The sequence below is a fragment of the Pseudophryne corroboree genome, chromosome 9 (assembly GCF_028390025.1).
Source record: "Pseudophryne corroboree isolate aPseCor3 chromosome 9, aPseCor3.hap2, whole genome shotgun sequence".
Taxonomy (NCBI): Eukaryota; Metazoa; Chordata; class Amphibia; order Anura; family Myobatrachidae; genus Pseudophryne; species Pseudophryne corroboree.
In genome coordinates this window covers 401058318-401082651 of record NC_086452.1, presented here as the reverse complement: position 1 = coordinate 401082651, position 24334 = coordinate 401058318, and the positions used below count along the sequence as shown (strand labels likewise).

General features: G+C 46.3%; 1 protein-coding gene across 4 annotated transcripts in view; it reads left to right on the top strand.

Moving 5' to 3' along the window:
- The window catches only part of CFAP20DC (CFAP20 domain containing), an 852126-nt gene extending 828398 nt beyond the window's left edge, over positions 1 to 23728 (top strand). For all 4 annotated transcript variants that reach the window (XM_063940898.1, XM_063940895.1, XM_063940896.1 and 1 more), the window contains 2 exons: positions 5434 to 5540; positions 23567 to 23728. In XM_063940898.1, coding sequence (XP_063796968.1) covers positions 5434 to 5540; positions 23567 to 23679 — 220 coding nt within the window. In that variant the 3' untranslated portion in view covers positions 23680 to 23728. The remainder of the gene's footprint in view (positions 1 to 5433; positions 5541 to 23566) is intronic.
- Positions 23729 to 24334: the final 606 nt, after the last annotated feature.

Here is a 24334-nt window from a genome sequence, read left to right as displayed (position 1 = left end):
CTTCCGTGCATTGGCCAATCCACCAACTAAACCCCCATCATTTATTTATTGAATTGTTGAGGATAAGTGAGTTTACTTTGGTGAGTGCTGGGTTCTTTGTTTGTATATATATATATATATATATAGAGAGAGAGAGAGAGAGAAAGGATAAGGTGGTTTTTAAAGCGACCAGCGGTGTCTAATATCAAGAGGAGACTCACTATTTAAAAGAAATATTTTTTTAATAAATCTAATATGCACCAATAAAAACAAATAAAATGGTAGCCCTATTACAAGGAGTCAGAGACGTTACTAAAACTGTGTATAAGATATAAGTTAGTATAAAATTAATAATACAAACTTAAATAAGACAAGGGGAAAAAAACGTCCTAAAAATGCAAAATTGGACATAAGATCAGCATAAAAGGTATATAAATAAGGTTCTTAGCTTTTTAGAGAGGGTATGTATCACAGCACCCAACGCGTTTCGTCCTATCTAGACTTCATCCCCCTTGATGAAGTCTAGATAGGACGAAACGCGTTGGGTGCTGTGATACATACTCTCTAAAAAGCTAAGAACCTTATTTATATACCTTTTATGCTGATCTTATGTCCAATTTTGCATTTTTAGGACGTTTTTTTCCCCTTGTCTTATTTAAGTTTGTATTATTAATTTTATACTAACTTATATCTTATACACAGTTTTAGTAACGTCTCTGACTCCTTGTAATAGGGCTACCATTTTATTTGTTTTTATTGGTGCATATTAGATTTATTAAAAAAATATTTTCTTTTAAATAGTGAGTCTCCTCTTGATATTAGACACCGCTGGTCGCTTTAAAAACCACCTTATCCTTTCTCTCTGTTTACACTGTACATGAAGCACCTTACCAATGCTTCTTTCTTTAAGGTGGAGCTGACGCCCGATTAATATAAAGGGAGTGTCTAGAAAAAGGAGACTTTTTTTCAGTTATAAATATCCTGGACTACATTCTAGTTTAAATTGGTATCGCGGTTAAGCGCCGATAAGCTTTCCCCCATCTATATATATATATATATATATAATGTATTTATTTATTTTTTTAAATTGGAGCACCGCCTTCTGCCGGAGGGCACCGCACCATGGCAAGATCCGCTACTGTGCCCCCCGCTGTTACACCGCTGTGAAGGGAACCAGACGCTACGCGTCTAGTTTCCCTTCGTGGAGGGGACCTTTGCTGTGCGGTGCGCGATGATGTCATCGCGCACTGCACAGCATTGTGGCACAGACGCTAGGGGTCATAATTGACCTCTAGTGTCTATGCTGACCCGAAGAGAGGAGAGAAGCGGCGCCTGTCTGCAGCGGTCTGGAATCAGGAGCGGGGATAGTAAGTATACATTTTTTTCTCTCTCTTCCAGCGGCGCTACAGGGGGCACAAATGGGGGTGTAACTGACCACGCCCCCGTATGAAGCCACACCCCTATCGTTTTGCCCGGGGCGCCACAAGGGCAAGAATCGGCCCTGTATAAAATATAGGGGGTCATTCAGAGTTGATCGCTAGCTGCCGTTGTTCGCTGCGTAGCGATCAGTGGAAAAAAAATGGCTAATCTGCGCATGCACCACAATGCGCACGTGCGTCGTACGGGTACGAAGTCCATTGTGGTTTTGCACTGGTTCTAGCGACGATTCCAATCGCTCAGCCGAACGCAAGGAGATTGACAGGAAGAGGGCGTTTATGGGTGTGAACTGACCGTTTTCTGGGAGTGTTTGGAAAAACGCAGGTGTGGACGGGTGTTTGCTGGGCGGGTATCTGGCGTCATTACCGTGTCACTCGTCGCAGCAATCATCGCACAGAATAAGTAACTACAGGGCTGGTCTTGTTCTGCACAAAATGTGTTTGCAGGCGCTCTGCTGCACAGGCGTTCGCACTCCTGCAAAGCGAAAATACACTCCCCCGTGGGCGGCGACTATGCGTTTGCACGGCTGCTAAAAACTGCTAGCGAGCGATCAACTCGGAATGACCCCCATAGTACAGTGAAACATAATGGAGCATTTTGGGGTATATTTACTAAGGTTCCGATTTTGACCGAGATGCCGTTTTTTCTTCAAAGTGTCATCTCGGTAATTTACTAAGCAAAAATCTCGGCAGTGATGAGGGCATTCGTAATATTTTGGAAGTCCTAGGAAAAAATCACGAATCAATACACCATCGGTCAAATACGCCTGCAATTTGCTAGAAATCGGTCATTTACTAAAAAGTGCAAAACACAAACACTGCCGACAATAGCCAAACACTGCCGTGCTAAAATACAAATCGTGAAAAAGTGCTAAAAAAAACCAGACCTGCTTTTTTATCCCGTGTTTGTATAGGTATGCACGGATCCATGAGATCCGTGCATGTTTATCAGTGGGAAGGGGTGGGAAATGTTATAATTTTTCCAAAAAAAATTGCGTGGGGTCCCCCCTCCTTAACCAAACCAGCCTCGGGCTCTTTGAGCCGGCCCTGGTTGCAAAAATATGGGGGGGAAATTGACAGGGGTTCCCCCATATTTAAGCAACCAGCACCGGGCTCTGCGCCTGGTCCTGGTTCCAAAAATACGGGGGACAAAAAGCGTAGGGGTCCCCCGTATTTTTGAAACCAGCACCGGGCTCCACTAGCTGGACAGATAATGCCACAGCCGGGGGTCACTTTTATACAGTGCCTTGCGGCCGTGGCATCAAATATCCAACTAGTCACCCCTGGCCGGGGTACCCTGGGGGACTGTGGACCCCTTCAATCAAGGGGTCCCCCCCCCAGCCACCCAAGGGCCAGGGGTGAAGCCTGAGGCTGTCCCCCTCATCCAATGGGCTGCGGATGGGGGGCTGATAGCCTTTGTTCAAAGTGAATGATATTGTCCCAGCAAGCCTCCTCCGCAAGCTGGTACTTGGAGAACCACAAGTACCAGCATGCGGCGGAAAATCAGGCCCGCTGGTACCTGTAGTACTACTACTAAAAAAATACCCCAATAAAGACAATACACACACACCTTGAAAGTATAACTTTAATACATACATACACACCACCGTATACACATACTTACCTTATGTTCACACGAGGGTCGTCCTCTTCTCCAGTAGAATCCATGGTGTACCTGTTGAAAAAATCCTACTCACCAAATCCAGTGTAGAGGGCTCCTCGGATAATCCATTTGTAATCCACGTACTTGTAAAAATAAAAAAACGGGACACCCGACCACGAACTGAAAGGGGACCCATGTTTTCACATGGGACCCCTTTCCCCGAATGCCAGAAACCCCCTCTGACTGATGTCTAAGTGGGTTTCTTCAGCCAATCAGGGAGCGCCACGTTTGGCACCCTCCTGATCGGCTGTGTGCTCCTGTACTGTATGACAGGCGGCACACGGCAGTGTTACAATGTAGCGCCTATGCGCTCCATTGTAACCAATGGTGGGAACTTTGTGGTCAGCGGGTGACCAAAAGTGACCTCACCGCTGACCTGAAAGTTCCCACCATTGGTTACAATGGAGCGCATAGGCGCTACATTGTAACACTGCCGTGTGCCGCCTGTCATACAGTACAGGAGCACACAGCCGATCAGGAGGGTGCCAAACGTGGCGCTCCCTGATTGGCTGATGGAACCTTCTTGGACTTAAGTCAGAGGGGGTTCCAGGCATTCGGGGAAAGGGGACCCATGTGAAAACATGGGTCCCCTTTCAGTGCGAGGTCGGGTATCCGTTTTTTTATTTTTACAAGTACGTGGATTACAAAAGGATTTACCGAGGAGCCTAAAACACTGGATTATGTGAGTATAATTTTTTCAACAGGTACACCATGGATTCTACTGGAGAAGAGGACCGACCTGCGTGGGAACATAAGGTAAGTATGTGTATATGGAGGTGTGGATGGATGTATTAAAGTTATACTTTCAAGGTGTGTGTGTGTTGTCTTTATTGGGGTATTTTTTTAGTAGTAGTACTACAGGTACCAGCGGGCCTGATTTTCCGCCGCATGCTGGTACTTGTGGTTCTCCAAGTACCAGCTTGCAGAGGAGGCTTGCTGGGACAATATCATTCACTTTGAACAAAGGCTATCAGCCCCCCATCCGCAGCCCATTGGATGGGGGGGACAGCCTCGAGCTTCACCCCTGGCCCTTGGGTGGCTGGGGGGGGGACCCCTTGATTGAAGGGGTCCACACTCCCCCAGGGTACCCCGGCCAGGGGTGACTAGTTGGATATTTGATGCCACGGCCGCAAGGCACTGTATAAAAGTGACCCCCGGCTGTGGCATTATCTGTCCAGCTAGTGGAGCCCGGTGCTGGTTTCAAAAATACGGGGGACCCCTACGCTTTTTGTCCCCCGTATTTTTGGAACCAGGACCAGGCGCAGAGCCCGATGCTGGTTGTTTAAATATGGGGGAACCCCTGTCCATTTTTCCCCCATATTTCTGCAACCAGGATCGGCTCAAAGAGCCCGAGGCTGGTTTGCCTTAGGAGGGGGGACCCCACGCAATTTTTTTTTTACATTTAAACATTTTTATTTTATTTTTTTACAAGGTGCACAATGAAGCCCAGCACGGATCTCTCAGATCCGGCCGAGATTCATTGTATTAAAGTCGGCAGTGTTTTACAAGTCACTCACGTAAAACACTGCCAAAAAAAACGAATGACATCGACATCGGAAAACCCGAAAATGCAGAATACGGCAGCTTAGTAAATTAGTCGTAATCAATTCAAAAAGTTGCATATTTACACTTTCGATGTCATTCGTGATTGAACTTTGACCTCAAACGGGAAAATACGAATCTTAGTAAATTTACCCCAATGTGTGCATATGCACAGATAAGAAGACCTGAGATTGTGGAATCCAACAGACCAGTTACACATTAGTGAGATACATATATTTAATGTGCATATGCAGTATGATAGAAACATATTAAATGACACACTGGTGGATATACCAATTTGCAGGGTGTGTGGCCGTTTAAAGGTTGCCTGCACCCCCCTACCAAGGTTTTGCTATGTGGCCCCCAATTCATTGTCCCACCCTGAAATTACCTCTTATCTACAGTATTAGACCATAGTGGCTGATCACTATATATTTGCTACTGTTCTAGGCAACAAATAGCCCCAGTATGCTGAGTAATGCTGTGGTTGGAACTACAGTACAGCAGTCACGAATCATGTACAGCAAATCGACAAAATTCCTTTATGGAAACCATCTAGGATATACTGACGCTGTCAGCGGCGTCCGTTTGTCTTACTCACATAATCTATCTGTAAATGAAATCGGAACCTTCAGTTAGTAACATGGACAGAAACGAGTACACCATCCTTTGACACTGAGGATACAATGAAGATTAAATAAAAGAATGATGGACTTAGCTTGAAGGAACCCTGTGCTAGAGCGATAATAAATGTTTCCAAGAGTGAAAATTGAAAGCAATGAAAGGTAACGTCTCCTTTTTTTTGTCCCCCAGGGATTGGCTAAATGCATTCAGTCCCCCTATAATACCAGCAAGCCAGAATCAGGACTTGGATCCTTTACTCAAGCTCAAACAATCCAGCCTGTGCTCCTGCACTGAAGGTAAGAGGGTCTATAATGTCTGAAACAAAACTGTAACCAGGCATTAAGCTATTTTATGAATTGAGGAAGCCTGGGGATTCCTAGAAGGAAAGATGGAAATGCCAGCATCAGCAAAATGTACAATGCAGCCTGCTGTAATATCTGCTAACCATATGAACTGCTCTTTTCCTGGCTATGGAAGATTCACTGAGAGCGCTCATAAATCTTATCTGTATGTTCAGCGCCCAAGGGATGGAAATGTCTTAAGGGGGGTACTCACGGCGCGATATTCTAAGCAATCTGACTAGATTGCTTAGAATATCGGGATGATCGCTCCGTGTGTAGCCCCCTCGGCGATAGCGATGCGCGGCCCCGCACATCGCTATCGCCGCTGCTAGATTGGCCTGCATGCAGGCCAATCTAGCGGGTCGCTCATTTCACCCGCTGGGTGAAGTGAGCGGCCCCCCCCGTCTCCCCCCGCACGCTCAGCACAGATCGCGCTGTGCTGAGCGGCAGGAGAGATGTGTGCTGAGCGCTTTGCTCAGCACACATCTCTCCTATATCGGCCCGTGGGTACTGGGCTTTAGTGACATACTATCTAAAACACATTAGACCTCCCACATTGGGAATCATATCAGCTACATACATTTGTAATTGCTTATGACAGGACAATAGAGCCTCAGAATTTAGGACTTTACTAGATTAAAGTAAAAAAATAATATATATATATAATATATGTAAGAGAAGAAAAGAAAAGTGGAGGGCGCAAGTATGAATAAATAGTAAAAACACTTTTAATCAAGGTAAAAGCTCACATACATCTTAGTAAAAGATCACCAGGTTGGTCTCCTGTTAATACCGCCCCCGTATAGCGTGCATCTATGGGTTTCCGCGCCGCGTGTAACAGGCACCAGCAGTCCAAACTCACATGCACCGGGACCAACAGGTCGACGTCACCACATCCTGCGGTCGTCAACCACGTCCAACGCGTTTCATCACAGACTTCGTCACGGGTTGTGGCCATGCTTCCAGCAGCCGCATATTTATACTAGAGGCAAACTCTGCCCCCACTGCATGGTAACATAAGTGTCCTTACAACATCTTTAAGTACCGTATCACAAAACTATTATACACACATCAAATTGACATATGTTCCATCAATGAAAAACAATTATATTATAAATTCAAATTACTGGGTATTTGGACCTAACTGCGCTCAATCCCTATGTGTTGTATGCGTTTATGTGAATGAATAAGGTAAATGTACTAACCCTGTGTGTAATTAGGAAGGATACCCGTATGTAACTAAATACTTTTTATTAATATGGCAAGATAGTTCCCAATATTTCAATACCAGGATGAATTACTAACAAGTGTGCATGCACAAATCAATGATAGTTCAACTAGAGGAGGATATTCCCTGAGTGCTGCGCTGTTAATACTGTCAGTCTGATACAAGTGCTGTATGTATGAAAGATGTACTTTCTGTACATTAATGAACACGTCCTTGTAAATCCTGTTATTTTATAAAAAGTCTAAAATAGGTTATATTCTTTCACTCCTTAGATGATAATAGGATTTTGGTTACCTATCGGTAAATCCTTTTCTCGTAGCCCGTAGAGGATGCTGGGGTCCACATTAGTACCATGGGGTATAGAAGGGTCCACCAGAAGCCATTGGCACTTTAAGAGTTTGAAAATGTGGACTGGCTCCTCCCTCTATGCCCCTCCAACCAGACTCAGTCTAGAAACTGTGCCCGAGGAGATGGACATCTCCGAGAGAAGGAGTTAACACAGATAGTGGCGAGATTCACACCAGCTCACACATACAAGGCACATCAAGCTAACTTGCTTGAAACTCTCAGCAACTGCTGAAACATTACTTACCAAGTAACAATGCAGTACATAACTAAACAAAGATGTACTGAACCAGATAACGATTGCAGGAAAATGAAGCCGGCATATGGTGGCAGAAAAAAGAACGGCTATATTCAACTGACGATAACCTCAAAACATTAAAATTCCAAACGGCAATGCCCCCAATAGTGCAGTGCCAGATCCACAATTGCCCCCACAGTGCCAGGTATACAAATGCCCCTCACAGTGCCAGGTATACAGATGCCCCTCACAGTGCCAGGTATACAGATGACCCCCCACAGTGCCAGGTATACAGATGACCCCCCCCCCGTCTCCTCCCCCCCCCCCCCCCCGGACTGTGCGGCGGCGTGTCTCACTGAGAGGAGCGGGTGGGCCGGACCAAACGGCTTTGCGGGCCTTATACGGCCCGCGGGCCGGAGGTTCCCCACCCGTGCAATAGAGTGTAGAATCACTGCGCAGTTGTTTATATCGGACTCGCAGTCAATGAAGGGGTTAATAGTCCGTATTGAGTCCCAAATGATGAAATCTGCAGCCACCTCTGTATAGAGCTTCACCACCAGCTCAACATATGTCATGTAAGAGAAGAAAAGTGGAGTGCACAAGTATGAGTATATAGTAAAAATAAGAATTTACTTACCGATAATTCTATTTCTCATAGTCCGTAGTGGATGCTGGGGACTCCGAAAGGACCATGGGGAATAGCGGCTCCGCAGGAGACTGGGCACAAAAGTAAAAGCTTTAGGACTACCTGGTGTGCACTGGCTCCTCCCCCTATGACCCTCCTCCAAGCCTCAGTTAGGATACTGTGCCCGGACGAGCGTACACAATAAGGAAGGATTTTGAATCCCGGGTAAGACTCATACCAGCCACACCAATCACACCGTACAACTTGTGATCTGAACCCAGTTAACAGCATGATAACAGAGGAGCCTCTGAAAAGATGGCTCACAACAAATAATAACCCGATTTTTGTAACAATAACTATGTACAAGTATTGCAGACAATCCGCACTTGGGATGGGCGCCCAGCATCCACTACGGACTATGAGAAATAGAATTATCGGTAAGTAAATTCTTATTTTCTCTGACGTCCTAGTGGATGCTGGGGACTCCGAAAGGACCATGGGAATTATACCAAAGCTCCCAAACGGGCGGGAGAGTGCGGATGACTCTGCAGCACCGAATGAGAGAACTCCAGGTCCTCCTCAGCCAGGGTATCAAATTTGTAGAATTTAGCAAACGTGTTTGCCCCTGACCAAGTAGCTGCTCGGCAAAGTTGTAAAGCCGAGACCCCTCGGGCAGCCGCCCAAGATGAGCCCACTTTCCGTGTGGAATGGGCTTTTACAGATTTTGGCTGTGGCAGGCCTGCCACAGAATGTGCAAGCTGAATTGTACTACAAATCCAACGAGCAATAGTCTGCTTAGAAGCAGGAGCACCCAGCTTGTTGGGTGCATACAGGATAAACAGCGAGTCAGATTTTCTGACTCCAGCCGTCCTGGAAACATATATTTTCAGGGCCCTGACTACGTCCAGCAACTTGGAATCCTCCAAGACCCTAGTAGCCGCAGGTACCACAATAGGCTGGTTTAAGTGAAACGCTGAAACCACCTTAGGGAGAAATTGAGGACGAGTTCTCACTTCTGCCCTGTCCGTATGAAAAATTAGGTAAGGGCTTTTATAGGATAAAGCCGCCAATTCTGAGACACGCCTGGCTGAAGCCAGGGCTAACAGCATTACCACTTTCCATGTGAGATATTTTAAGTCCACAGTGGTGAGTGGTTCAAACCAATGTGATTTTAGGAACCCCAAAACTACATTGAGATCCCAAGGTGCCCCTGGAGGCACAAAAGGAGGCTGTATATGCAGTACTCCCTTGACAAACGTCTGAACTTCAGGAACTGAAGCTAGTTCTTTTTGGAAGAATATCGACAGGGCCGAAATTTGAACCTTAATGGACCCTAATTTTAGGCCCATAGACAGTCCTGTTTGCAGGAAATGCAGGAAACGACCCAGTTGAAATTCCTCTGTAGGGGCCTTCCTGGCCTCACACCACGCAACATATTTACGCCAAATACGGTGATAATGTTGCACAGTTACATCCTTCCTGGCTTTGATCAGGGTAGGGATGACTTCATCCGGAATGCCTTTTTCCTTCAGGATCCGGCGTTCAACCGCCACGCCGTCAAACGCAGCCGCGGTAAGTCTTGGAACAGACAGGGTCCCTGCTGGAGCAGGTCCTTTCTTAGAGGTAGAGGCCACGGGTCTTCCGTGAGCATCTCTTGAAGTTCCGGGTACCAAGTCCTTCTTGGCCAATCCGGAGCCACGAGTATAGTCCTTACTCCTCTCCTTCTTATGATTCTCAGTACCTTGGGTATGAGAGGCAGAGGAGGGAACACATACACTGACTGGTACACCCACGGTGTTACCAGAGCGTCCACAGCTATTGCTTGAGGGTCCCTTGACCTGGCGCAATATCTGTCCAGTTTTTTGTTGAGGCGGGACGCCATCATGTCCACCTTTGGTTTTTCCCAACGGTTCACAATCATGTGGAAGACTTCTGGGTGAAGTCCCCACTCCCCCGGGTGGAGGTCGTGTCTGCTGAGGAAGTCTGCTTCCCAGTTGTCCACTCCCGGAATGAACACTGCTGACAGTGCTATCACATGATTTTCCGCCCAGCGAAGAATCCTTGCAACTTCCGTCATTGCCCTCCTGCTTCTTGTGCCGCCCTGTCTGTTTACGTGGGCGACTGCCGTGATGTTGTCCGACTGGATCAACACCGGCTGACCCTGAAGCAGAGGCCTTGCCTGACTTAGGGCATTGTAAATGGCTCTTAGTTCCAGGATATTTATGTGAAGTGACGTTTCCATGCTTGACCACAAGCCCTGGAAATTTCTTCCCTGTGTGACTGCTCCCCAGCCTCTCAGGCTGGCATCCGTGGTCACCAGGACCCAATCCTGAATGCCGAATCTGCGGCCCTCTAGGAGATGAGCACTCTGTAACCACCACAGGAGAGACACCCTTGTCCTTGGAGACAGGGTTATCCGCTGATGCATTTGAAGATGCGATCCGGACCATTTGTCCAGCAGATCCCACTGAAAAGTTCTTGCGTGGAATCTGCCGAATGGAATCGCTTCGTAAGAAGCCACCATTTTTCCCAGGACCCTTGTGCATTGATGCACTGACACTTGGCCTGGTTTTAGGAGGTTCCTGACTAGGTCGGATAACTCCCTGGCTTTCTCCTCCGGGAGAAACACCTTTTTCTGGACTGTGTCCAGAATCATCCCTAGGAACAGCAGACGTGTCGTCGGAATCAGCTGCGATTTTGGAATATTTAGAATCCACCCGTGCTGTCGTAGTACTACTTGAGATAGTGCTACTCCGACCTCTAACTGTTCTCTGGACCTTGCCCTTATCAGGAGATCGTCCAAGTAAGGGATAATTAAGACGCCTTTTCTTCGAAGAAGAATCATCATTTCGGCCATTACCTTGGTAAAGACCCGGGGTGCCGTGGACAATCCAAACGGCAGCGTCTGAAACTGATAGTGACAGTTCTGTACCACAAACCTGAGGTACCCTTGGTGAGAAGGGCAAATTGGGACATGGAGGTAAGCATCCTTGATGTCCAGAGACACCATATAGTCCCCTTCTTCCAGGTTCGCTATCACTGCTCTGAGTGACTCCATCTTGAATTTGAACCTTTGTATGTAAGTGTTCAAGGATTTCAGATTTAAAATAGGTCTCACCGAGCCGTCCGGCTTCGGTACCACAAACAGCGTGGAATAATACCCCTTTCCCTGTTGTAGGAGGGGTACCTTGATTATCACCTGCTGGGAATACAGCTTGTGAATGGCTTCCAATACCGCCTCCCTGTCGGAGGGAGACGTTGGTAAAGCAGACTTCAGGAACCGGCGAGGGGGAGACGTCTCGAATTCCAATTTGTACCCCTGAGATACTACCTGCAGGATCCAGGGGTCCACTTGCGAGTGAGCCCACTGCGCGCTGAAAATCTTGAGACGGGCCCCCACCGTGCCTGAGTCCGCTTGTAAGGCCCCAGCGTCATGCTGAGGACTTGGCAGAAGCGGGGGAGGGCTTCTGTTCCTGGGAAGAGGCTGCCTGCTGCAGTCTTTTTCCCCTTCCTCTGCCCCGGGGCAGATATGAGTGGCCTTTTGCCCGCTTGCCCTTATGGGGACGAAAGGACTGAGCCTGAAAAGACGGTGTCTTTTTCTGCTGAGAGGTGACCTGGGGTAAAAAGGTGGATTTCCCAGCCGTTGCCGTGGCCACCAGGTCCGATAGACCGACCCCAAATAACTCCTCCCCTTTATACGGCAATACTTCCATATGCCGTTTGGAATCCGCATCACCTGACCACTGTCGCGTCCATAACCCTCTTCTGGCAGGAATGGACAGCGCACTTACTCTTGATGCCAGAGTGCAAATATCCCTCTGTGCATCTCGCATATATAGAAATGCATCCTTTAAATGCTCTATAGTCAATAATATACTGTCCCTGTCCAGGGTATCAATATTTTCAGTCAGGGAATCCGACCAAGCCACCCCAGCACTGCACATCCAGGCTGAGGCGATTGCTGGTCGCAGTATAATACCAGTATGTGTGTATATACTTTTTAGGATATTTTCCAGCTTCCTATCAGCTGGTTCCTTGAGGGCGGCCGTATCAGGAGACGGTAACGCCACTTGTTTTGATAAGCGTGTGAGCGCCTTATCTACCCTAGGGGGTGTTTCCCAACGCGCCCTAACCTCTGGCGGGAAAGGGTATAATGCCAATAATTTTTTAGAAATTAGCAGTTTTTTATCGGGGGAAACCCACGCTTCATCACACACCTCATTTAATTCATCTGATTCAGGAAAAACTACGGGTAGTTTTTTCACACCCCACATAATACCCTTTTTTGTGGTACTTGTAGTATCAGAAATGTTCAAAACCTCCTTCATTGCCGTGATCATGTAACGTGTGGCCCTACTGGAAAATACGTTTGTTTCCTCACCGTCGACACTGGAGTCAGTGTCCGTGTCTGGGTCTGTGTCGACCATCTGAGGTAACGGGCGCTTTAGAGCCCCTGACGGTGTTTGAGACGCCTGGACAGGTAATAGCTGATTTGCCGGCTGTCTCATGTCGTCAACAGTCTTTTGTAAAGTGCTGACACTATCACGTAATTCCTTCCATAAGACCATCCAGTCAGGTGTCGACTCCCTAGGGGGTGACATCACTATTACAGGCAATTGCTCCGCCTCCATACCATTTTCCTCCTCATACATGTCGACACAACGTACCGACACACAGCACACACACAGGGAATGCTCTGATAGAGGACAGGACCCCACTAGCCCTTTGGGGAGACAGAGGGAGAGTTTGCCAGCACACACCAGAGCGCTATATATATACAGGGATAACCTTATATAAGTGTTTTTCCCTTATATAGCTGCTGTATAGATTTATCTGCCAAATTAATTAGTGCCCCCCCTCTCTTGTTTTACCCTGTTTCTGTAGTGCAGGACTGCAGGGGAGAGTCAGGGAGCTTCCCTCCAACGGAGCTGTGAGGAAAAATGGCGCCAGTGTGCTGAGGAGATAGGCTCCGCCCCCTTCTCGGCGGCCTTTCTCCCGCTTTTTTAAGGAAAAATAGGCAGGGGTTAAATGCATCCATATAGCCCAGGAGCTATATGTGATGTATTTTTTGCCATATAAGGTGTTTTTATTGCGTCTCAGGGCGCCCCCCCCCCAGCGCCCTGCACCCTCAGTGACCGGAGTGTGAAGTGTGCTGAGAGCAATGGCGCACAGCTGCGGTGCTGTGCGCTACCTTATTGAAGACAGGACGTCTTCTGCCGCCGATTTTCCGGACCTCTTCAGTCTTCTGGCTCTGTAAGGGGGCCGGCGGCGCGGCTCTGGGACCCATCCATGGCTGGGCCTGTGATCGTCCCTCTGGAGCTAATGTCCAGTAGCCTAAGAAGCCCAATCCACTCTGCACGCAGGTGAGTTCGCTTCTTCTCCCCTTAGTCCCTCGGTGCAGTGAACCTGTTGCCAGCAGGATTCACTGAAAATAAAAAACCTATACTTAAACTTTTTACTAAGCAGCTCAGGAGAGCCACCTAGTGTGCACCCTTCTCGTTCGGGCACAAAAATCTAACTGAGGCTTGGAGGAGGGTCATAGGGGGAGGAGCCAGTGCACACCAGGTAGTCCTAAAGCTTTTACTTTTGTGCCCAGTCTCCTGCGGAGCCGCTATTCCCCATGGTCCTTTCGGAGTCCCCAGCATCCACTAGGACGTCAGAGAAAACACTTTTAATCAAGGTAAAAGCTCACATACATCTTAGTAAAAGATCAACGGCTTGGTCTCCTGTTAATGCCACCTCCGGATAGCGTGCATCTATGGGTTTCCACGCCGCGCGTAACTGGCACCAGTAGTCCAAATTCGCACACACACACACACACACACTAGTTTACAGTCCGTCAAAATGATGGAACAACATAACAGTAATGCTCGCCCAACAACTGAATTACTCGGTTGGGCGCCATCTAGTGGCCGTCGGTGTGCAAAACCCTCGAATTCCCCCCACAGAGGTGAGGAGCAGCATTAACCTCTTATTATCTATCTATCTATACAGGTATGTGTGTGTGTGTGTGTGTGTGTGTGTGTGTGTGTGTGTGTGTGTGTGTGTGTGTGTGTGTGTGTGTGTGTGTGTATATATATATATATATATATGTGTGTGTGTGTGTATATATATATATATATATATATATATTTACGCTAGGCTGGTTTAGTAGGGCCCACGCTAAAACAGCTGCATGAATAGATGCTGTGCACATGCACACAGCATCTATTCACATTAAAGTGAGAGTTTGGGGTAAAGCCAGCCCTCCGTAAATTCTGGACACGACCCCATTAATGACACAGCGCGGCTGGGGCACACCCCCATTAGTGACGTAGATGGGGCCACCCCACCCCAATGGTGACACCGGTAGGGTTTCGACCCCTCCCTGGCCGACTGCGCACCTTTCGGCGCGCGTGCGACATACTGCCCCTGCACCTCTGCTCTCTGCCCTGCCCAGTTCCTTGCGGGAACACTATATAATATACTTGTGATATAGAAATAAGCCCGTAGCTATGATTTTATTATAGTCGGTATAAAATTACAATACACTCTAATATCAGTACATGGAAGAAGTCAGCGTGAGTTCAGTAGCCTAGCGTCAGTGATCAGGTATGGTCAGCGTGGGCAACAAGGAATCCGAAAGCTAGAGTCACAAGCCGACTTCAGTGAAGGTTATGCAAGATGAAAACTGAGATTACAGCCAAGGTTACAGTAGGTCAGGTAAAGCAGGAGTAACAAGCCCACATCCTGTATCACAACATTATAGCTGGCATCTGAATTCCTTATCTCTTCAGTTACTTATGGGATGAATATATTTCAATCATTACTAAGCAACATTTGCATATCAATTAGGTTTACAGAAAGGTGTGTGATAAACAATGAACTGGGTTGGGTGATAAAAGCTGAATTTGCTCACTATCCTTCATGTTTAATGCGTATTGCTCAAACAAAAAGGTATTCCTCCGAGTTATTATGATTTATCGACCTTTAAATGCCATCCACACAAACGCTGTTCCGTTATTTCCTATTGCTAAAGCAGCTTTTGTAGGCAACACATAAGGTAATAGAACATGGTGATTTAACAGTCAATATTACACTGATCTTCACTCTCTCATATGATTTAAAAGGCCATGTCGACTCTTACAAATAAAACAAGTAAATGAAACAGTGACATTTTTAAAAGGTTAATTCAAAGTAGCCGTTATGTGTACCATACCACATTTTAAGTAGGCCTTTCGTAAATAAAAGGCATTAAAACAGGAGCTAGACACTTAGGAACTGATCCTGAATTGAACGCAAACCAGAGATGCTCTTGCATTGCTTGAAAAGAAATCTGTATACTCAGCCGGAGAGGGTTGTATGCGTCTTGCAGTGCGCCCAGCTCCCGTCAGTAGGCTTGGTATGTTACTAGTTATCATCAGCGTACACTTGCACCAGCCTTACACTGCAGACAGACGGACTGGCCTACTGGGGGTCCGGTGTATGCTGGGACGATAGGCACATGGTTCTCTGCACCTAGAGTTGCCATCCCTGACTGAGTTTGACATCAGTGATGGTAATTGTATGTGTGGGAGGGGTGAAGAGAGAAAGGTGTTTCAAAACATTGTCCCGCCATACACGGACTGGCAGCAGATCCCCATTGAGCCAGTCAAATCAGGGCCATCTTAACGGGTGGTCTTCAGTTTGCCGGCTGTCGGGATCCCGGCGCTCAGTATACCGGCGCCAGAATCCCGACAGCCGGCATACCAACACCTTTTCTCCCTCTTGGGGGTCCACGATCCCCCTGGAGGGAGAATAAATAACCACCGTGCCCGCAAGGGGCTCATTTGCGCTCGCCCAGCTGTCGGTATGTTGGCGCGTCGGGATTCCGGCGTCAGTATGCTGGCCGCTGGGAGCCCGGCCGCCGGCATACCCTACTACACCCATCTTAACAGCATTGTAGACCCTGGGCAAAGCAATGTACTACCAGAGCCGGCCCTAGGCATATGCAAACTAGGCAGTTGCCTAGGGCATCTGGTATGCCTAGTGGCACAAGCAGCTTCTGCTGATTAAAATGATATGTGGCATGCCTATATTCTGTGTGTAGCATTTCGTATGCAGATGCAGATACAGCCACAGTCGCACACAGTATATAGGCATGCCGCATATCATTTTAATCAACAGAAGCTGCTTGTGCATCCTAGCCACATAGCAATGCAAATAAGATGCATTTTCATAAAAAATAGGCACCCGACGTTGGCAGAGCTGCCAGTTGACTCACACCAGGAACTATATGTGTCATTATGTGTATAAGGGCATTAATAATGTACGGCATATGTGTAAGGGGCACTGTGTGTCATTATGTGTATAAGGGCACTAATAATGTGCGGCATATGTGTAAGGGACATTATGTGTATAAGGGCATTAACAATGTGTGGCATATGTGTAAGGGAAATTATGTGTAAGGGCATTAATAAGGGTTGGCATAATGTGTAAGGCACATTATGTTTATAAGGACATTAATAATGTGTTTCATATGTGTAAGGGGCATTACTGTGTGGCATTATGTGTATAAATGCATTACCAATGTGTGGCATTATGTGTATATGGTGCTCTACTGTGTGGCATAATGTATATAAAGGCCACTACTGTGTGGTCTAATGTGAATAAAGAGCAATATGGTGTGGTGTAATGTGAATAAGTAGCAATATGGTGTGGTGTAATGTGAATAAGGAGCAATTCAGTATGATGTTATGTGAATGAGGGGCACTACTGTGAGGAGTAACGTATATAAGGTAAAGTGGTACTACTGTGTGATGTAATGTGAATAAGGGACACTATCACATGATAAATTGTGAATAAAGTTGCACTACTGTGAGGCAAAAGTTGAATTGGGGTACTATTGTGTGGCCATGCCCCTTGCCAGCAAAAACACATACCTTTTTGGGCTGTGCGCCGAATGTGCACACTGTTCTTATTTAAAATACAGTGGGTAGGAAAACAAAAAAAAAGGACTGCTATGGGTGGGGGGTGATGGTGCTGGGAAAGGGGTGCAGGGTCAGAGGCAGAACTAGCGGTGGTGCTAGGGGGCACCAGCCAAAATTTTGCCTAGGGCATCATTTTGGTTAGGGCCGGCTGTGTACTACCCTACCCAGCCATTCACAGGAATAAATAAAAATGTGTGTGTAATTCACAATCAGAGCAGCCGGGCAGCATCATTACCTGCCTCCTAAGAAGCTCCGGAAGCACCAGCCTGCCTCTGCTCCAAGGCCCCTAAAATCTTGGGGTCCTGAGGCAGCTGCCCAGTAAGCTCATACGTTAAGATGTCCCTGGTGCAAATGATACGACATCTGTAGAGGTAGAATTGAAATGCATAGAGTTTAGCGTCGCCCGTACTTGTATCCATTCTGTTCCAGAGCATGCGCAGTGAGAGAATATGAAAGAAATGCTCTCTATGTAAGCTTACGCTTGACTGCACCATACCTTATTGATGGACATTTTAATATAGAGGAATGTATTAAACTATTAAAATGTATGTTAAACTGATTGTGTATCCCCCTGCAAACATTATATTGTACTATATATATATATATATATATATATATATATATATATATATATATATATATATATGTATATAATTACATGTTTGGTTTGCATCGCTACATTTTAGCAAGTCTGTCAATCTGTCTTTGGGGCATCCCCACAAATGGTATCCGGCCTATAGACAGACACTAAAAAGGTCTACAGTCCATAGGTCTACCATTAATGGTAGACATGCATTAGGTCGATAGGGTCAAAAGGTCAACATGTAAGAGGTAGACAGTTCAAAAGGCCAACATGGTCAAAAGGTCGACATGACAATTGGCGACACACATATGGTAGACACAAGTTTTTTTTTTTACATTTTTGTTTATTTTTTACAACTTTTTTTACTTTACCATCCACATGGACTACGATTGGGAATAAAGTAACCTGCCCAAATCGTGGCGAGCCATGCGAGGGGACGTAGTGCACTAATTGAATTTTGTTTGTGGCAGAAAAGTGACAAACCCCCCCCCCCCCCAACCCCCCCTCAAAATTGTGTCTACCATTTTTTGTCGACCATTTACATGTCGACCTTTTGACCCTGTTGACCTTTTGACCCTGTAGACCTTTCCTACCATCTATCTCATGTTGCCGTTTTGACCATGTCTACCTAATGCATGTCTTCCATTAGTGGTGGACCTATTGACCTTATTAGTGTAGATCTAATAATTCACACACCCCATAAATACAAAGTATCCTTGGAATGTAAGAAGGGGTGCATGCGGACGCAGCAGTTTCTGATGTCTGCTGCAATCAGTCTGTTTTCAATTGCAAAAGCAGCCTCCCCCCCCCCCCCCATATTATAGGTTTCTATGGATGTTGCTAACTATGAAATGTACCAAGCTCTGAATAGTATGCATTCTGCAGATTGGCACTTATAGCTATCTTTAGCCATTGTAATCTATGGGCTACATCGCTGCAAATCACTCTCTCTAGCAATGTCTGCCTGCAAATGCATGGACGGACGGACGGACGTCCGGATGAGGGCAGGATCTCTGCTGGGTCACTTAACCCTTTATACATTGCAGGGGCGAGTTTCTATCACAGCCCTTGTCCCTGCATGCCTTTGTTAATACAATGGCTCAATACTTAATTTCTTATTGCCGTGTTATATATAGTTATCCAGATAAATTTGCAATTAAAAGTAAATATGCCCCCAAATGTTCCATTTGCTGTAGCTTTGCTCAGATGCACCTATCTAGAATCTATCAGATAAGTAATTGGGAAAGCTATGACTTGCTTCATTGAAGGGTTATTTCCAATAAAATCCAAGGGCAGACGGGTTGTGGAATCATCTCCTGACCTTAGTCCTGGACCTTAAAATTATATTTTCCATCAATAGCTGGCAGCAGCACCTGTGAGGGAGTCACCTTGCCCCCTGGCATACGAGTGATGTTTTTATACTGCTGCATTCGTTGTTCTATTGGCAGTTAACATTTCTGTCAATAAAATATAGCCTGAAAAATAATTATTATTAGATGTGAGATTTCATCTTGCTTGGTGGATGTAATAGGCAGCACTGCGCTCAAGGTACCACTGTTATAAATATCTCATACACATGTCAGTCTGAGCTGATTACAAATAACAGAGAAGGACTTGGTGTCCTTAGTGAATAACTCTTCTGTGGTTGACAGTAAGAACTATTGTTGATTTGCAAATCGCCATAGTGCGCCGCAGTCCCGCTCAGTGGGGAGAACAGAGTTTATAAAGAATTGGGACATTCACTGTAGACAAAATGAAAATTTACATTATAGTGGCAGTAGCGCAGAGCTCGTGAGGAGATTGGGACTGCAGCAGGTGTGTACCAGGGTTAGTAGCATAGAGTAGCTGCAGGTTTGCAAAGAGCATTTAAAGATCCGACAGCTGTTGGTTCGAAGTTGCATGAGATGTATACAGATATATTTGCCACTAATAAACTTCCTCCCTCAATGTCCGAGGCCGTTATTTTAGTACTGCCAAAGCCCGGTAAGGACCCCAAACTATTGGAATCATATAGGCCAATCTCCCTTATCCCTACCGATGCCAAGATCCTGGCAAAAATCCTTGTGGTCCGGCTTAACTTGGTTATCAAATCTATAATACACCAGGATCAGTCTGGCTTCATGCCAGGGAAATCCACGTCCATTAATTTGCGCAGGCTTTACACTATTTTGCAGGCTCCCCACGACTTCCCCTCGGACGCGGTTGTAGTTTCACTGGAATGCGGCTAAGGCATTCGACAGCGTCCAATGGCCGTATCTGTGGGGAGTCATGACATGTATGGGCTTCGGCCCTAATTTTATACGATGGATCAAATTGCTATATCAATGTCCACGCGCCAGGATCTTAGTTAACGGCTATATTTCTTCCTCCTTTACTTTGACTCGGGGCACCAGACAGGGATGCCCCCTCTCTCCAGCCTTGTTTGCCATAGTCATTGAACCCTTGGCTTGCTTGGTTAGATCGCACCCGGACATTGGGGGAGTTAACACGGGCCCCTGCACTGACAAAATAGCCCTTTATGTGGATGATCTGTTGCTATTCTTACATGACTATGTTGTGGATATGCCTATAGTGTTGCAGGTCATAGAGAACTTTGGCGGCTTTTCCGGTCTCCGCATAAACTGGTCCAAATCATTTATAATGCCCATTATGGGCTCTCCTCCCCGGGCCCCGAGGATTTCCCTGCCGCTAAGTTGGACAGGCCAGTTTAAATACCTTGGGATCCAGGTTACTAATGACCCTTCGGATTTTATACCCTTGAACCTTGACCCCCTTGTACAGCTGATTGTACGCAAGTCGACGGCTTGGGGTAAACTCCCGCTGACAATGACGGGTAGGGTTAGCCTTATTAAAATTATAGTTTTGCCCAAACTACTGTATGTTCTTTCACATTCTCCTGTGTACATTTTTCCGGCCTTTTTTAAGAAATTAAACAGTATATTAACATCTCTGATATGGGCCAATAAAAGGCCTAGAATAAAGTTAAATACCCTCACTAGACAAAAAGTTGATGGTGGCCTGGCCTTGCCTCACATCCAATTATATTACTATGCGGCCCAGTTGGCACACATTGGTATTTGGTTGCGGGGAGGAGAGGAGGCTGGTCTATGCTGGGCATTTCTCAGATGTTACTACCCGGACCTTTCTCCAGCGCAGGTTCTGGTGGGAGGGAGCGCTTCTCGACTGTCTCCTCCTATTGTTTTTCAGGCTATGAAGATTTGGCTGGCTTTGACGAGTATGCTTGGGTACGAAAGTTTGGACCCGTATACTCCCCTCTGGCACTCCGTATCGCTCCATGAACTGGGGTCTCTGGAGGGGGAGGTGGTATGGGCTCCATACTCAGTAACTTCCATATCCCAGTTGTATAGCAATGGTACAATGAAATCCTTTCAACAACTAAAGGAGGAGTTTGGTATCCCGAACTCTTACTTTTATAGATTTTTACAGCTCAGGCATGCTTTGCAATCACAGTTAGGGGATTCTCCCCCGGTGCTCCTCCCCTTCCCCATAAAGACCTTTTTATGTTCACTGGGTCGGGTTAAGGTGATCTCCTTCACTTACTTGTACCTTCTTAAAACAATTCATGCAGACCCGCTCTCGAACCTTCGGGAGCTCTGGGAGCGTGATTTGGGCCCCATAGATGTGGAGGATTGGCAGGTTGCGCTGCGGAACTCGAGCCAGGTCACCAAATCACTACGGTTCCAACAAATTCAACTCTTTATATTGCATAGGTCATATATGACACCGAATAGGCTGGCCAGATTTGGGGCTGGTGGCACTGCAGCTTGCCCTAAATGCGGGGCCGCTGGCGGATCATTCTGGCACCTGGTCTGGGAGTGTCCATCCTAGCAGGCGTTCTGGGCTGGGGTCGGGTCGATTCTGGAGCGTACGGGGATACTGAGAGGTATGCCGACTCCGGGATTTTGCATTTTAGGTGTAGGAGGACCTGACTCTGGGTCTAGGTGGGAGGGCATGTATGCTCGTAGTATTTGCGCCCTCACCAAGGTGTGCATTGCGCGGACATGGATGGTTCCGCATTCCCCTACGATGTCTGCCTGTAAAGCCCTGGTGAATGACACATTATTGAAGGATCGTTATGTCTATATGAAAACCAATGCCCTTTCTAAACATGAGAAGATATGGTCCTTTTGGATTAACTCTATATACTCCTCCCCTGCCCTTAAAATTGAAAATTTAAGATGCATTGAGACTTTACGATAGCCCGGTTACGAGGGATTTGTGGAAACGAGCCAGACTCTTCTCCCTTATTCTAACTATATTGATATTGCACCTCACCTCGCACAACTGTGTGAATTTAGGCTTGATGGATTTGATTTGGTTTGTCCTGTTTATGTTTTATGTTCTCCCTTCTTTTTTTTTTCTCAGGTGTTTTGTAGGCTAAACTTGGCCTCATAGTTGGGGGGACTTATTGAAGTATCTTGGGGAGAATATAAAAAATGTTAGTATGTGTTTTGACATTTGTTTACAGACTTAAGAAAATCGTTGTCTTGCGGGTTGACACTATGTGGACATGTGACTACCTGATTGTATACATCTATGTTTGGGAAGGATGTGTGGCTGAATACATTGTATAACACCAACTGAAGTTCCCAGTGTACACTGAAATGTCTGTATTGATTTCATTCGTGTTGAATAAAAATACTCTATTCAAAGAAATAGACCCGACAGCTGGGGAGAGTCTAGCCAGGTGTGGTAGGGAATTCCATAAGTGGGTAGCAGAGGATAACAGGACAGGCTTAATATGGAGCCATATCTTTCTGAAAGAGGGGATTCCATCTTTCATATGTGAGTGCTCCCACTTGTACATGTGTAATTCTAGGTGTCAGCGGCTCCTACCTGTGTGGAGGAGGGGGCTTCTGCTGCTTGTACTGCCTGCAGTCCATAGAGGAGAGGTCAGGAGATAGCCCCAGCTGCTGGCCAGGTCCTGGCACCTGCGCAATAGATCTGACAGGCACAGGGACCAGCTCATGCGCGCACAAGCGGCGTTGGGACTGAGCATGTGCAAAACAGCAGTTTCTACGGACTGCATCTGTGGCAGCCCATAGAAGCCGGGTAGGGCTGCACAAAAGGCAGGGAGTGGTGTCCCACAGGAAGCACACTTTCTGATAGTCGCAGCTGGACTGGCCATCCCAGAGGGTGAAAACACCTCCCAATGGGACTGCCTGTCCTGCTGGTTACTGGCAGGTAGAACTTCCCATGGGAAGACATTGCCAGTCACAGTGTAGCCAATGCAGTCATGGACTGCATCTGGCGAGGTGGCGGGTTTTACTGGGGGGGGGGGGGGGGGGGGGGTAGCATTTAGTCCCCCCCATAGGGCACACATCAGCTGCAGGTTTAAGGTATATCCGGAGAACGATACCCACCCGTACTCTGCGGTGCACAGGTTAAGGCTTGAGTTGCCTTTCCCCTAGTCCAAACTCAGGGCCCTGTTGTTTTACTGGTTGAGCATAGGGGAGCTTTAATGTTGTTCTCTTTAGATTGCTCCTTTAAGAACAATAACATATTTAGTTTGTATACAACAGTGAACTAATTAAAACAAAATGCATTATTAATTCCAAACTGAGCTATGAGTCACTAAAACTGATTCAAGTGCTAATCTGTGTCCCCAGTGAATACATTTTAGAATCTCTGCATTAGTGTCTACGTACAGATTTATTCTTGGAACATGCTTTTATTCTGCTTTGGCATTTCTTTGTTCTCTAAATCTGAAATAGTAATACAAAAAAAAATAAATACCCAACTTGTACAACTATAGGGCACCTAAGCAACCATTTTGTGGGCTGTCAATGCCAATGGCGTGAGGTACAAAATGATGATTCAACACATTCGAATAAATATCTCTGCAGGGCAACAAAAATGGCTGCTGCTACTCTGTCCAGATTCAGGCCGCAGTTGTACTTGTGAGGGACATTATGATACCTTATTTGTTAATATTGTAAAATAATACTTGGTTTTTCACATAATGCATATGAAATGTTTATGTTCTCTGTCAGGTGACGATGGAATTGGCGCAGATGAAGAAGACGACATTCTGACCTTGTTGTATGACCCGTGCCTGAACTGTTATTTTGACCCAGAAACTGGAAAGTATTATGAATTAGCTTAGGGAGAAAATGTTATATTTTATCAATAAAAATAAAAAAAAAATAATGAAATGCTCATTTGTGACTGTTGAATTATATCCACGACGTACACATTCTGTAGGCTCTGGCAGTCATTATTGGGCTGTGCTGGTGCTTGGCCCAGCAATTACTATGTGGTGATATCCCAAAGGCAGAGGTTCTCAAACGCGGTCCTCAAGGCACCCCAAGAGTCCAGGTTTTAAGTATTAATGCTTGGCCACAGGTGTCTTAATTAGCACCTCAGTCAATTTGATTTAACCATCTGTGCTGAGCCATGGATACACCTAAAACCTGGACAGTTGGAGTACTGCTTTTGAGGACCGTGTTTTAGGACTTCTGCCCTAAGGCATCAAGCACTTCTCATCTGTCTTGCTGCAGCAGTAAAGATGGCTGACTGCACTGTATAAAGGTACAATAACTGTAAAGTCCTCCAACCCAAAAAACGCAAGTCTAATAAGAAAAGTACTTTCTCCTTCATCCACTAGGGGCCACTGGAGCGTAGTTACAATGGGGAAATAGTAGGCAGTAATTGGGAGCTGGCACTTTAAAATTCTAACACTGTGGCTAGCTCCTCCCCTACTATCTCCCCTCCAAGCCAGTCTTAGTTAGTGCCCGAGGTGAGCTGGTTCACTTGGGTTT